At 37.4% G+C, this 15,515-nt stretch overlaps 1 protein-coding gene across 6 annotated transcripts in view; it reads left to right on the forward strand.

Annotated features, from left to right (window-relative positions):
- RAPGEF4 (Rap guanine nucleotide exchange factor 4) overlaps positions 1-15,515 on the forward strand; it is a 285,737-nt gene that overhangs the window by 97,144 nt on the left and 173,078 nt on the right. The window contains exon 1 of one of the 6 annotated variants that reach the window (XM_019802964.2): positions 14,606-14,863. The exons of 3 other annotated variants lie outside the window; for them this stretch is intronic. Coding sequence is in view for 1 of the 3 variants with exons in the window: in XM_019802963.2 (XP_019658522.1) it covers positions 15,096-15,110 (15 nt within the window). In the remaining 2 variants the exon portion in view is untranslated. Of the gene's footprint in view, positions 1-14,605; positions 14,864-15,076; positions 15,111-15,515 lie in introns of those variants that run through there. 2 more of the 6 variants (XM_019802963.2, XM_019802962.2) reach the window with 2 other exon arrangements.

The raw sequence follows: 15,515 nt of genomic DNA on the forward strand, positions 1-15,515 counted from the left end.
AATCCCCATTTATAGAAGAGAAAATTAAGTAATTATCCAAGTGTCCTATACTAGAATCTCTTCTCTGTAAAGGCCAATCTGTGAAGGCCTTCTCTGTGACCACCAACTAAATCTTGAAATCTGTGCACTAATTAATATCTACAGAAATAGATCTTGTTCTGACACCAGGTGGCTGGCTAGCTTATATCTGACGGTAGCTAGTACTTTGCCATTAAATTGTTAATCCTTTCAAGGCAGGGCTCGTGTAGCGTTTGTGTTATTTGCCTTACATATAGAAGAAGCTTCATCTTTGAGGTTGAATGTAATTGATATATGTGTAAAGCAAAGACTCTTCTCGTAGATACAAGTGAGGCTGTATTTTATGGTTGGTCAGTGCATGCTGCCGAGTAAGTCTGCGTGCTCCATCTTGCCCAGCCCCTGGGGAGACTTGGAGCAGGGACAGCCTCCCAAGGAAGAATGGCTGTGGCCTCACCCTGTCCTCTCTTGCAAATCTCATCTCAACGTCCTAAGCTGGGGTTGTGAGACCCGGGGCAGAAGCTGGGGTTCAGTATGTAAGGCATGTTCATAGTTTTCAGATGCCACACTGGAGAATAGGTCTGGAGAATAAGGACACACTTCATCTCACGCTTTTCTACTGTGAAGGCAGCCTCTGCTTTTCATGGAGCGAAAATTACTTCTGGACTTCTCACCTGCCCTTATTTGCCTCCTTCCTCTCCTACACCCCATGGTGAATCAGCTGTATGCTCTCAAGCATGAGATTCAATTACTTGTATTGTTAGGCTTGGCTATGATTGTCTTTAATAGTCAGAAAATTATCCAGCATCTAAAAAGCACAATTAAAAAATTCAGCCACAGTGTGTCCCTGTGAGTTTTGGCTGGCAGCAAAAAGTAATTCTTCTGAGGAGTTCTTATAGACATTTGGCATTTAGTACTTGCTCTCCAAATTTTATTTCACAAATGGAAGCCTAAGGTTTTGTTTCTTTTTTTCCACTCCATTCAATTGCAGGCATATTTTAACCAATCTCAAAATGATAGTATCAATTTAATGTCATCTCTGAGGTAGAAAATATTTTGTAGCTGATAATCCTTACTTTCTATGTACACCACCGATCAAACATATGAATACTAAGCAAGTTCAGACCCTGGTTCTAGCCCTAAATAAATTGGCATCCTTGGGAAACTTATTTAATTTGCTAGCAACTTGTCTTCTTATTGGGAAGAAGGAAAGAACATTTTAACCAGCTTTATAGATAGTCTGATAGGAATACCAGTGCAAATGATATTGGTGAAAAAAGTACTCTAGGAATCATCGTGGACGATAGTGACTCAGGGCATTTGCAGTAAGGATCATGTGGAAGTCACTGCAGGCCAGGCTAGAGCTGCTTTGAATTATATGGGAACAGGGAGTCTTAGAGCTTTACAGACCTAGAGTATTTCTGACAAACAGCAAGTGTTTCGTAATATGCCACGGCTCAATCCAGGACAGGAGAAGTCATTGCCTCCTACACTTTCAGGGAGCAGGAAGCCATGGTAGCGACACTTAATGAATGGCCTGACAGCTCAGGGGACATCCCTGCCTGTGTTGTTGTGAATGATGCGAACCAGTTTCAAGTGGGCAGGATTAACATGCAAACCAGACCCAGATTTTTTTTTTAATTAATATCTGATGTTTGGCAATCAGGGAAAAGGTAATGGAGTACAGCAAACAGATTTCTTAGAGCTATGCTGTCACCTGGACTAAGACATCCTGCCATGAGATGGCAAGGGACAACAGCTGGCCCCCCTGTGGCTACCAGGGAATAGATTTGGCAAATGAAAGGGAAATGTGGAAATATTCCTCAGACATGGCCACAACTTTGGGTAAAATGCATAAACATAAAACTGACCATTTGAGCCATTTAAGCATACAATTCCGTGGCATTAAGTACATTCATCATGTTTTGCAGCCATTACCACTCTCTCCTTCCAGAACTTTTTCATCACCCCAAAAGGAAATCACATACCCATTTAGCAGTCACTCCCTGTTCCCTCCTCCTTCCAGCCCTGGTAACCAGTGAGCAGGTTTTTTTAGAAAGGGCCCTGAGGTTGGGAATTAGGAGATGGGGGTTCTTTTCAACTCTGAGCTGACTCCTGTCTTTGTTTTTTCCAACAACATAGCAGTCCCCTCATAACAGCATGATGGCAAACCTATAATTTATGACTCCCTTTGCAAAGCTTTTAAAACAACTATAGTGAGGTGTATTTATATATCATAAAATTCACCCATTTCAAGTGTATAATTCAATGGGAATCTTTACGAGGTGGCACAGCTATCACCACCATCTGGTTTTAGAACAGTTTCATCCTCCTACTTAGATCCCTCATGGCCGTTTATAGTTAATCATATCCCACCCTCATCCTTGGGCAATCACAGATCTACTTTCCATCTCTACAAATTTGCCTCTCCTGGACATTTCTTATCAATGTAATCATGTGATATGTGGTCTCCATTTCTGTCTCCTTTCACTGAATATCCGGTTTCTGAAATTCATCCATGGTGTAGTGTATGTCAGTAGTTTTTTTTTTTTTCATTACAGTATTCCATTGATTGAATGTACCACCTTTTATCTGCCCATTCACTTGCAAACATTTTGTGGACCCCACACACTTTCTTTGTGCAATTCTGCGACTCTGTGCAAGCATTTTAGAGGAAGTTTCTTGTCTGCAAATTCTAGAGGGTTATGTTATTGGATGTCCTCTAATATGCCCACTCACTAAGGTTCTGTCCAACAAAAGTCCCCAGGGCAGATTCAGATTCTTAGATCATTCATTTATTCAGCAAATGTATGTTGAGACCTCACACCCTGCCTTGCTCTGTGCTAGACACAAGGGATATGTTCCAGTGCTCTGGGAGTTTCTGCTCTAAGTCGAGAGACAAAACTCTCTTCACACACCGTGCACAGCTCCCCTTCTGGTGGGTCAGAGGAGCATACACATTCTATTGGGACCGATGTTTGGTCACCGGCAACTTTCTCTGTCCCCCCCACCCTGCCCTGAACTTCTCACTCCTCAAATATTTGATGCTCCTCTGAGGTGCTCCCATTTCATCCTGAGTTTCCAGCACATTTTGTTTGATGTCTCTTCTATCTCTGGGATGTGAGCAACTTGGGGATAGCATGGTGTCTCTGTATATGCCTTGAGTGTAGAAATGAATGATGAATGGATGACTCTTACTGATTAATGCAGGAAGGGATGAAGGAGCAAATAGAAGAATTAAGGACAATTGGCCTCTTCAGATCTCTTGACTTCTAGACATACTTGTTCCCTCTCTAGTTGGAGTAAGCAGTTACATGGTTGCCTCTCCAGAGTGAAGGCACAAGTACACAAGAGAAAACACAGTAATCTGAAATTCTCTCCACTCCTTGGAACACAGGCTTGACATAAACTTCTTATTACTGTCATTGATATTTTAATAATATCCCTAGGGCCATTCTCCAGGCAGACTATTTAGGGAAACAATATGAGAATGGTCTTGCATGGCAGGGTGACCGGGCCCAGATGCCAAAGGTAGTGACTTAGAATGGCTTCTCCAGCCTGTCTCCTGGCCCCTCCCTGCTCTGTTCTGCCACCACCCGGCTCATGCTCTTAGCTTCCTCCTTGACTCCTGCCCTGGGTCATCCTGCCTGACCAGAAAGCCAGGAGTGAAGGGGACAGGACACATCCTGTGTATTCCTGTGGGACACTGGGCTGAAGGTGGAAGAGGGAAGACCCAGGAGGCTCCACCAGGCAAGGTGTTTCATGTGGAGAAGAAAACAGGTGGTTCTTGAGGGCTCTACTGCTTGCCAGTTCTGGTGGCTGGGGTCTAATCAGAGTCCCATTAAAATTACTGGGACAAAACATTAAAAAGGGAAAAGACATGGAAATGTCTAGTCTTGGAGATTAATGAAGGTTACTTGAAGCTTTATTAATAGGCTATAATTATTTTTAAGATTACATTATTTTGTCGGACTAAATACATATGTGTTATCTGCTTTAATAGGACAATGTTTTAGCTTTCTCCATCTCGGGATAACTGTGGAGATTTTCCTTTATTTTCACGGTCATTGGTTGGGACCTTTTGGTTTGATCCATCAAGCAAATGCACTTCATGGCTGGTGGCCATCATACTACTGTGCAGGGTCTACTATGGACTAACGTGTCCCTCTACCCATTACAGAAGGACTCTTCATCCCTGGATGAACCCTAGCCTGCTGGGTTCCTTTTCTTATTGGCAGAGAAAGATTGAGATGCTAGTTGGAGAGAAATTACCTTGGGTTTGGGTTGATTCTATTTTTGCTTAGCATCTTTGCCATTTAAATTGTGCTCATGCTTGAGGCACCTCAAATACATTTTATCAATTCTAAATTCACATACAGAGATACTTCTCTCTGAGCCAGCTCCAGTGAAAATGCAGTGACACCTGGTACTAATCTTGTGAATCGAAAGTCAGAGCGTACATTCTTTTTTTTTTTCTTTCTTGACACTTTGCTTTTAATTTGCACTGGATCCTTTCTGTTGAGTTAGTAATTTCATTTTAAGTATAGAAATCAAGTTTAATTAAAGCTTTCTTGCCATTTAAAATAATAATTTGTTTATTTAGCATTCTTAATTACCTTGAGTAAATTGCCTATAGAAGCTCACCTAATTCATTTGTTTGTTCAAATTATTACTGTCATTTGCATGTTTTGAAAGACACCACTTTAATGAAACACTGGGGTGAAGTCAGGGCAGATGATACTTTCTGTGGCAAATGCTAAGGCAATGGTCTTTCTGCTCTTGTCTGTTTGTTCAGCTGGTAGGTTTGCATCATCCTCCTGAGTTTTCACAAAAGATCAAAGTTTTAAAAAGCTTCAGTATCAGAAAATCATTAGTAATGAAATGTCAGGGTGAGGGGGCAATTTAATGACTGTGAGCAGCATTCAGGTCCAGCCAGAAACGGCCCCTTATGCATCTCCTTTTAGCTACTTGTAACGAATGCGAGTATGCCTCTCCTTAACCCCAACATGTGTTCTTACAGACTTGAGGGTATATATAACATTTCTAGTGCATGTGAGGAACTTAAAATAATTTGTGGAAAGGCTTTCTGTTAATAGTGGGGAAAATGTGATATTGAATAAAGGCAACAATTTTATTCTGAGGGTGTTACAACCATTTATCAGTGTTAATAAATAACCACCTATAGGAGAGTTCAGAGAATTTATATTGATAAATAGGTAAGAATGATTTTTTTTATTTGCTTATCAATTACTTTAGGTTTTAAGTATGGGTCTTAGCTCATAATCTTTGGGAGTGCTATTTTGACTGTTCTTTGGGAGCTTTTCTTTTCTTTTCTTTCTTTTTTTTTTTTCTTTTTTAGCATGGAGGAATGAGGAATTTCTTCATGGTTCTGCACAAGTTTGCAGGGTAATTTGATTGAATCAGTTTCTGATATATTGATTTTAAGTAAATCCCGAGCCTCCTAAACTTTAGAAACTGACTCATAGTTCCCACTATAAAAAAAAAACAATTTGATAGAGCATAATAGAACACGTTGCATTAATTTAAGTATCTCCAGGTTTCCTATTGCCTATAACCAAAATGTGGAAAACATTCTAACAAGAGCCCTTCATTAGTGTTAGTTACGTACTAAGAGCATCTCTGAATGATGTGGCCAGAAGGCATATCTCAAATAGGAAACATTCTCTCTTTTGTACTAATGGATTATTTGTAGAGAAAGTGCATATGCATCTTATGGAACACTAGTAATGAAAGTAAATGAATAACAGAGCCAGTTTTTGATGTTTGCACTCCAATTTAAAGGTCTATGATAAAGGCAGGAAGATTGCTCCTTTCTGAGCCTGGTTGGGCCTGCACCCTACTCTTCCCTCTTTGTTCATGAAGGCACAGCCCCTGGACCACCATTAATAGGGCATGCACTTTTAGACCTTCTCCCTGTTATAACAGGAAGGGTGCTATCCTGATGCTCAGGGGTCCTGCTGTGGTGACTTAGTAACCCCATGACCTTGGGCAGGTTACTTCCTTGGACTTGTTTCCTTATGTGGAAAGCGGTTGTCTGTAGAAGAACTAGAGACTTTTTAAGGTCATTCTAATTAAAATTCTGTGCTTTCAATGGAAATGGATTATCTCTGATCCATATTCCTACCCACAGTCTCTATGCATCCAGGTGTGGGAGTTCAGGAAGCCAATTCCTGGAGTCCAGGTGGAGTGAGAAGGTATGAATTAGAGTGAAGCAGGTCGGCTCACAGGGGCATCAAGCCTACTGCCTTATCATGCTCTCAATTCTGATGAGCCCACCTGTGCCCACACACTGAACCTTTGACCTTGCCTGGGTTTGTAACTCTTCCCATTCCCCACTTAGGGTAGAGAGAGGTGGGGATGCTGAAGGATCTTAGAGACGCAAGTATCTGGAATATGCTCTTGATGTCTAAAATAAAATGCTACCTTTGTTTAAAGAACACAAAAGAAGAATTCTTTTCCTCTTGTTTGACTTAGGAAAAAAAAGGACTCTAAACATTGTGACTTGTAAATGTTGATATATTTTCTGGCATTAGTAAGGGATTTTATCTTATTTTGTAATTTACAAAGTAAAAATATCAATAAATATTATTAAAAATTCAAGCCATATACAAAAGTTGTTAAGTAAAAAAAGGAAACTCCTTTTTACTTTCACTCTCGGGGGGCTATCCACTATTAACACGTCCATTTGGCTATTTCCCAGGCATTTTCCTATGCACATATCAATGCAATTATCATATATGCCTATCTTTTTGCCTTAAAAATTGAATTATACTGTAAATACAATTATGCCAACTACTTTTTTTTTTTTTTTACTTAAATGCCTTTCATAGATATTCTGCTGTGAGAATACTTATAGATCACGGCAAGGTATGTGTTCATTAAAAACAGCTGGACTTGTTTGTGTAACTTTGTAGACACAATAAATCATAGAAGAGCAGTAACTCAGTAGTATGTACCATACTTTTTCTTTCTGTTTTAGGAATGATAGTGAGAATTGGCCATTCTCTAGGCAGCCTGGTGTTACTTGCCCTGAACTTTTTCATAACCTGGTTCCCAGAATGAAGATAACCTTATACCTTAAAGTAGCTCTCTATTAGCTATTCTGATGAATAAATATATACTCATTGTCAATAAGCTAATATGTAACTCTTCCAGATTTTATATTTAGGTATATGCATTTTTAAATTTTGCTTAATGCTTATGCAGTGCTAACTATGTGTCAGGCACAGTTCTAAACATGTTTCAAATTTAAACTTATTTGATTCTTATGACAACTATATGAGGTAGGTACCATTATCGCATTTTAGTTTCCTTGTGATTTTTTCATCTAAACAATTATGTTATCTGCAGAAAATGGGGGTCTTATTTCTTTCTCTCTAACCTTTATGCCTTTTATTGATCTTTCCTGCCTTATTGTACTGATTAGGACATCCAGCACTAGGTGAACAGAATTGGTGAGAGTAGACATCTCTCGTTACTGATCTTGGGGAAAAGCATTCAATATATCACCATTAAATAAGATTATAACTGCAGATTGAGGAAATCCCCCTTCCATTTATAATTCGCTGAGAGTTTTGATCATGAATTGGTATTGAACTTTGTCAGATGCTTTTCTGAGTATATTAAAATTCTGTACGGTTTTTCTCTTTTATTCTGGTGGTACATCTATTATAATAATTGATTTTTAAATGTTAAAACTGCATTACATTCCTAAGATAAACCCTACTTGGTCATGATGTCAAACAGGGTAATTATCTTTGTATATTACTAAATTTTATTTGGTAATATTTGTTAAGGAATTTTTGTATCTATATTCATAGATACTGAGCTGTAATTTTCTTTTCTCATAGTATCTTTGTCAGATTTGGTATCAGGGTTAAGCTGGCCTCATAAAATGAGTTGGGGAAGCTTCCATCCTGCTCCATTTTCTGAAAAAAAGTTTGTGTAAGATTAATATTATCTTTTCCTTAAATGTTTGATAGAATTCATCATGAAACCATTTGTCCTGGAGTCTTCTTTATAGGAAGGATTTTGATAGTGTATTCAATTACTTTAAGAGAGATTGAGCTATTAAGATTTTTAATTTCATCTTGTGTTGATTTTGGTAAATGCTATTTTTTAAGAAATTTGTCCATTTTATCTAAGTTTCCAAGTTCACTGACACAAAGTTGTTTATTAGAGTTACTTATTATCCCTTCAATATATTCAGATCTCTAGAGACATCTTTTTCATTCCTGATACTGGCAATTTTTATTCTCTCATTTTAATTTTTCTTGATCAGTCTAGCTGGGGATTTGTGAAATTTGTTGATCTTATAAAGAACTAACTTTTGATTTTCTTGATTTCTCTATTGTTTTTTTTTCATTGATTTATGCTCTTTTAAACTTCCTTCCTTTTGTTTCCTTTGGGTTTAATTTGCTCTTTTTTCTAGCTTCTCAGGTGGAGACTTGAGTCACTGCTTTTATACCTTTATTCTATAGGATAAAGTATATCCTATAGTTTCTACTATAAACACTTATAGCTATGAATTTCCCTCTAATTACTTAACTATGACACACAAATTTTGATATATTGCATTTTCATTACTCTTTACTTCAAAATACTTTCCCTGTGATTTCTTCTTTCTTTCACAAGTTCTTTAAAAGTGTGTTCTCAATTTCCAAATATTTGGGGCTTTCTAGATATCTTATTGTTACTATTTTTAGTTTAATTAAATTATGGTCAGAAAACATATTTGGTAGAATTTCAGTCATTTGTAATTTATTGAGACTTTGTCTGTAACACACCAAATTGTCTGTGTTGGTGAACGTACCATGTACACTTGAAAAGAATGTGTATTCTGCAGTTGTTGGGTGCAGTGTACTATAGATGTCAATTAGGCCAGTGTAGTTGATAGTGATATTCAGGTCTTCTGTGTTCTCACTGTGTTTTTGTGTGTGTGTGTGTGTGTGTGTGTGTGTGTGTGTCTTGTTCTATTAATTACTGAGAAAACAGTCTTAAAATCTCCAACTATGATTTTTGGATTTGTCTATTTACTCGGTAATTCTGTCAATATTGTTTAAAATGTTCTATTATTAGGCACATATCCATTTATTATTTTTACTTCTTTCAGATGAATTGCCTTTTTTATCATTATGAAGTGTCTCTTTGGTAATACTCTTTGCCTTAAAATCTAGTTCGTATGATATTAATATAGTCATTCCAGCTTTCTTATGCTTTCTCTTTTTCCATGCATTTATCTTCAAACTATCTGTTACACGTATTAAAAGATATGGAGAACATATAGATGAGTTTTAATTTTTTACCCATTCTGGCAATTTCCATTTTTTAATTGGAGTGTTTCATCTGTTTACATTTAATATAATTATTTATATGTTTGGATTTAGATTTACCAGTTTGCTATTTGTTTTCCCTTCATCCCATCTACTTTTGTTCCTCTCCCTTACTTTCCTACCTTATTTTCACTTAATTGACTATATTTTAGAATTCTGCATTAGTTTGGTTCTTCAGAAAGCAGATGCCAAGATGAAGTTATCTGTGCAAGAAAAAGAGCAGGCATCTGACATCTGTGAAAGGAGGGAGCAAGAACGGAGGATAAGGTAGAAAAAGCCTCAAAATGTATTATGATTTTGAGAAAGTCTCTGCCAGCCTGATGGAGGATTTTGGTCAAAGATCGCTGATAGATGAGTGTTGCACTGGGCAGAATCGGCCGACTGCGCATATCCCTGTCGTGTTCAGTCATGGGCTAACTGCAAACAACATAGCTTTGATTCACTCACAGTGGATCCCAAAGGTGCTACCACTGGATGCTGTCAGCTAACTCCTCACGGCTGACTGTCAGGTTTCTTCTAGGAGGGAGATCCAAGTGAGGCACCCTTCATGGCTACCACAAATTCCATTTTAATTTTTCTATTGGATTTTTTAATTGTCTCTCTTTTCATTAATTTTTAGTGGTTGCTGTAGAGATTACCACATATATTTTTAGCTTTTCACACTCTACTTGGAGGTGATACTGTGCTGCTTCATGTCAAGCGTTGGAACATGGCAACTGCTTCGCTTCATTTACTGGCCCCTCCATCCTCTGTGTTGCCACTGCCATGTATTATGTTAGAAGCCCCACGATAGAGTGTTATAATTTAAAAAAAAAAGAAAAAGTCTATGTCTTTTAAAGAATTTCAAATGAGTGTGTGTGTATGTTTGTGTGTGTGTTTTATACTTAGCGGCATATTTACCATTTGCCATTTTCAGTGATCTTCATTCCTTCCTTAGACCCAAATAACCATTTGTGGAATTTATTTTTGTCTGGTAGAACTTTCTTCAACCTTTCAAGTAGTGCAGATCTGCTGGCAATGAACTCTTCTAGGTTTTGTTTTTCTGAAAATGTCTTCATTTAGCCTTCATTGTCTAAGAATATTTTTGCCGGATATAGAATTCTGGCTTGACCACTATTGTTCTTGTTGGCATTATAAAGATGTCATTCTTCTATGTCCTAGCCTACATTATTTTTGATGAGAAATTAGTATAGTTTTATCCTGTAAACAATATGCCATTTTCCCTTGGTTGCTTTCAAGATTTTCTCTTGTCTTTAAATTTTAGCAGTTTGAATATGTGCCCTGGCACGGGTTTATATTTTGTTTTGTTTTTATTTATCCTGTTTGGGGTTCACAGAGGTTTTTAAATTTGTAAATTTATATCTTTGTTTTTACCAAATTTTGGCAAATTTGAATTATTATTTTTTCGAATGTTGTTTTCTTTCTTTTCTTTTCTTTTTTTCTCTCTTCACCTATCATTCTGGGATTTCAATTACACATGTGTTATACATGCTATTATATCCCACTGGACCCTGAGGCTTTGTTCATTCTTAAAGTTCTTTTCTCTCTTTCACAAATAGGTTAATTTATATTGTTCTATCTTCAAGTTCACTGATAACTTTTTATTCCTTTTTTTCTAATCTGCTGTTAGATCATCCAGGGAATTTTCTTTTCAGATTTTTTGTTTAGTTTTGGAATTTCCAATTTTTTTTTTCAACAATTTCTCCTTCTCTGCTGAAATTCTTTTTTATCCTTTAGCATAGTTATAATAACTGCTTTAAAAATCTTTGTGCGCTGGGGCACCTGGGTGGTGCAGTCGTTAAGCATCTGCCTTCGGCTCAGGGCGTGATCCTGCTGTTATAGGATCGAGCCCCACATCAGGCTCCTCTGCTATGAGCCTGCTTCTTCCTCTCCCACTCCCCCTGCTTGTGTTCCCTCTCTCGCTGGCTGTCTCTATCTCTGTCAAATAAATAAATAAAATCTTTTTAAAAAAATAAATAAAAATAAAAATCTTTGTGTGCTAATTCCAATATCTGCATCATCTCAGAGTTGGTCTCTATGGATTATCTTTCTTTTGAGGATGGGTTTTCCTGTTTCTTTGCATGTCTAGTAATTTTGGAATGTACTTCGGACATTGTGAGTGACATGTTATAGAGATTCCAAATTATGTCACATACCTTTAAAGAGTGTTGATTTTCTGTTTTAGTAGGCAGTTAATTTAATGGAAGTCAAATTCCAAGTTTGTCTTCCCTGTGATGGAGAGCAGCAGAAAGCCCTGTCATTTTAGCTGGACTACTTGAAGTCTGCTACACACATGTGTAGTATTGGGAGGAGTCAGAAAGTTGCTCAGATTATATGTAGTGAATTTGGGGTTCCCCCTCTGTGGCTATCTTCTTTCTCGGGCTTCCTCCCACATTTTATAGCTGCTGTCATCTCTAATTTTTCAGCTAGTAAGAGGGCAGAGATCTAGCCACCATGTGAAACTGACTGACTGGGTCTCCCCTTAGCTAAAAAGCTGTAAAACATGAGTAATTTATCAAGAGTCATTCTTCCAAGTGTTATCCCCACCCACCTACCCCCACCCCTGCACTGTTAGCTCTTGCCTGCTCTTGGTCACTCTTCAGTGCCTTCAGATAGCTATTGTGTTTTAATATTTTATCCAGAGTTTATGATTGTTATCTCTGAGAAGTTTGGTCTGATATGAGTTACTTTTATGACCAAAACCAGAAGTCTATTATCCCACTTTAGAGATGAATTTGAAAGACACTTTACATTAAGTTTAAGTACCTTACCCAAGGTCATACAGTTGGCAAGTGGTAGGGCTGTGATTTGAACACAGGCAGTTTGGTTCCAGAGTCTTAGGATTTCTTCCAAGGGTAGACTTTAGTGGTATGTATTTTTAGGACAATGGCAGGAAGTATAGGAAATAGTCTTGGACACTCGTGGGGCCTTACAGTGTTAATCCCTTATGCATTGGGCCATTCTCAAGATTTCATTACTCAGTGGATACTTCTCATGTCTTTGGGCATTTACATTATTTTATGTGTAAGTTTACACACAAGTTATATTAAAGGATTATGTTGTTCTTGGTTAATATGTTGTCTTTAGTTATGAGAAATCTCATACTTTCAGGATCTTGTGATGTGCTCCTGGGCCATCTTACTTAGAAACTGGTGAAGTTTATCATGTGGTTCTTTTAGTGATTAAAATAAAGAGAACTTTTGAAGGAAACATCAACAATAATATAATGTACGCAGATTATTTATTGAAGAAACTCAGGACCACAATTATGGGGTAGTTGGCTTTTAAAAATGTAAATCTAAGATTAATTTAGCTAATGCAAACCGTAGACCTTGGAAGCATAAAAATAGGACCAAGCTTGAGTATAACTTGTTTTAGAGTTTCTGCTCCTTCCTCCTTGTTTCCGTTTTCCTCCTCTGGCCTAAGTCAATTTCAGTTAACATTCATGAAATGATTCATTTCATCTTATTCCTCTAACCCTTGATTTTATCTTTACTTTGCATTTTCGAATCTGGCTTGCTTCATGTTGATTTCACCATAGTTTGTAAGCTGATTTGTAGTGAAATCTTATTCATGGATGTTACTTTCAAACTAAAGGAAAAGGCCTATGTAATTTGCTTTTGGAATTCTCTCGCATCCCACACCAGTGCTCAGATACCATACTCATGCAAACTGTACAATATAGAGCGGGGGTTCAATACTTGATAGATTGATGGTTCTGAATCCCAGCCAGTCACTTCTGGGAAGGTGGGCTTATCTTCTGAGATGAATAAAACTGAGTCCTTGAAGGCCATGATAAAGATTTTGGCTTTCATACTAAGAATAACCGGAAGCGATGCAGAGTTTTAAGCAGTGGAGTGACAAGCCCAGATTTAAATTTTTAAAATAATTACTCTGGATGTTTGTGGAGTAGTTTGGTATAACCAAGTTCTAGAGGATAGAAATTAATATAAATGATTAAAGTTTTACCCAGGGATATAATCTAGAGGAACTGATACCCCAGATAGTCTTCAAGCAGAACTCCTAAGTTTATTTCTTTCAACTGCAGTGTTGAAGAATGTTGAGAAGCGGAAAGTTAGAGATTGATTTTTTTTTTTTTTTTTTTTGGTCAAGGGCCCGGAATGTGAGTATTTTGCATGTTTGAAAAGAGACATTTTATTTTTATAATGAAAAATTAAAGCAATACAAGTATCAAGGAATTAGGGAATTAGGTATCAAAAAGCTACTAAAAATTCCAGGTCTGTATTTTATGCCTATATGGAAATGGATGTCATGATTTATTAATTTTAAAAAGCAAAATTAAAGATGTAAAATACATGTTTACAATTATGAAAACAATCATGTTTTCTCCTAGCAAAAATACACAAAAATAAAGACGAAACTTGTTATGCTTTATTATCCACCAAATTCTGTTGCTTAACAGCTGTTAAAAAGTTATGCTGCTTAAAATGAGAAAACAAACCTAATATTATTTCAGTAATCATGAAAACCTGGGCTAAAAGCATTGAGATGCTGCTAAAAGAGCAAAATTTTTGAGAGATTAAAAACTTTCATATGAAAATGTACTCTGACGTGTTTCTTCTTCCCAAACATTTGTGGAGATTGAGAAAATTCTAAATGTGTCTTAAAGCAAGGAATCGACAACTCCTGAAATAAATACAGTCTTTGGCTCCTGCTTCAGCTGCTATTTATTGACAAGTTATAACAAGGTTAATAACGATTTGTTTGATTGATTCCCCCAAATTTTTGTAGATTTTGTGCTTCTTTTATGTAACTTGCTAAATCATAGCACTCATATTTCTCATTAAAATTAACACTGAAGGATGCATATGTAAAACAAACATGGGTGGAAAATGACAGATTTCTCAGAAAAAAAAGTCAGCAAAAGGTGCACTGCTCTGTGGGCAGCAAGTGGGGTATCAGGTTACTCTGTTTTTGTAAACAGTGTCAAGTCTGTATTCTGGGCTGAAAAACTGGCAAATGACAGCCCTCCCTCCAATTTCCTGAGGTCATTTGTACCATTTTAAAGGATAAATCATAAATAGACCTTTGAACTAAGACAGTCTCCTTGGACCTATCCTTTTGCAACTGACTTCCAGTCTCAATGGGATATTGAAGGGGAGGCTCGATAGAATAAACAGTGGAATCCTTGTCCGGGAATGACTGCCTGGCAATTGTTTCATGGAAAACAGGGAGGCGTGGGGGACAACAACCCCGCTCTGTTCACTGGCTCTTTAATTTAGATTACCAATGATAAAGCCGGGGCTACGGCTAAAGAAAGGTAGGATGCATACGCAGAAACATTAGTGCTAATATGCTGCAGAAAGACAAGATAAATCAGCCCAGCTCTCATACATCACTGAGGGAGAAGCTGATTGCAACTTGACCATGTGCCTGAGTAGTCCCATCAGTGAGAAGAACAGAACATGGATTAAAAAAAACTAGAATGTACCCTTAGGGCTCCTGCCGTGCTGGACCTGGAAGAAGTGTCTGGTGTAAGTTTCAGCTTGTTTTATCCACGTATTTACCAGTGTGTTCCCACACAGGGAGCTTGTTTCTCTTTCTGTGTTTTCATGAAAGCTTCAAGCATGTTTATTTACAGTCGTAGACTTCATTTCGTATGGATGTAATATCAACCTAATAAAGTTCTTAACAGAGAACAGTTTAGCCCAGTGTTTATCCAGGAAAGAGAGAAACGTGAAAAAGTGATGGTTATCCTTACTGTGTATGGGAAGCCTGTGGGTGAGTTTGGTGTTTTTGTTTTTTGTTTTTCTGGGGGGTGAGGGGTTAGAGAGGTGGATTTTAAACTAAAAACTCAGTTCTTTTGGCATTCATTTAAAAAAAAGATGTATTGGTAACCCAGCATTTCGTTCCTCCTGTGGTCTTTTGTTTTGAAAAACTGTGTTTGAATATGTAAGCCAGACTGCTCGGAACGCATTATATTTTATGACTGGGATGTTTGTATTGTTTCATATCTGTTATTAGACAAAATAATCATAAAGGGTGTTTTCTATGGACCTTTTTATATTCCAAAATTAAATACAGATGGTAATTTCCAGCAGTTTTAAAAATTTGTCAATTATTTAATTTAGCATCACTTAAGCATCTGCACAGGGAGAAAGCTGAGATGGTACAGAAGCTGAATAC

Source organism: Ailuropoda melanoleuca, chromosome 2 (genome assembly GCF_002007445.2).
Source record: "Ailuropoda melanoleuca isolate Jingjing chromosome 2, ASM200744v2, whole genome shotgun sequence".
NCBI classification, from domain to species: Eukaryota; Metazoa; Chordata; class Mammalia; order Carnivora; family Ursidae; genus Ailuropoda; species Ailuropoda melanoleuca.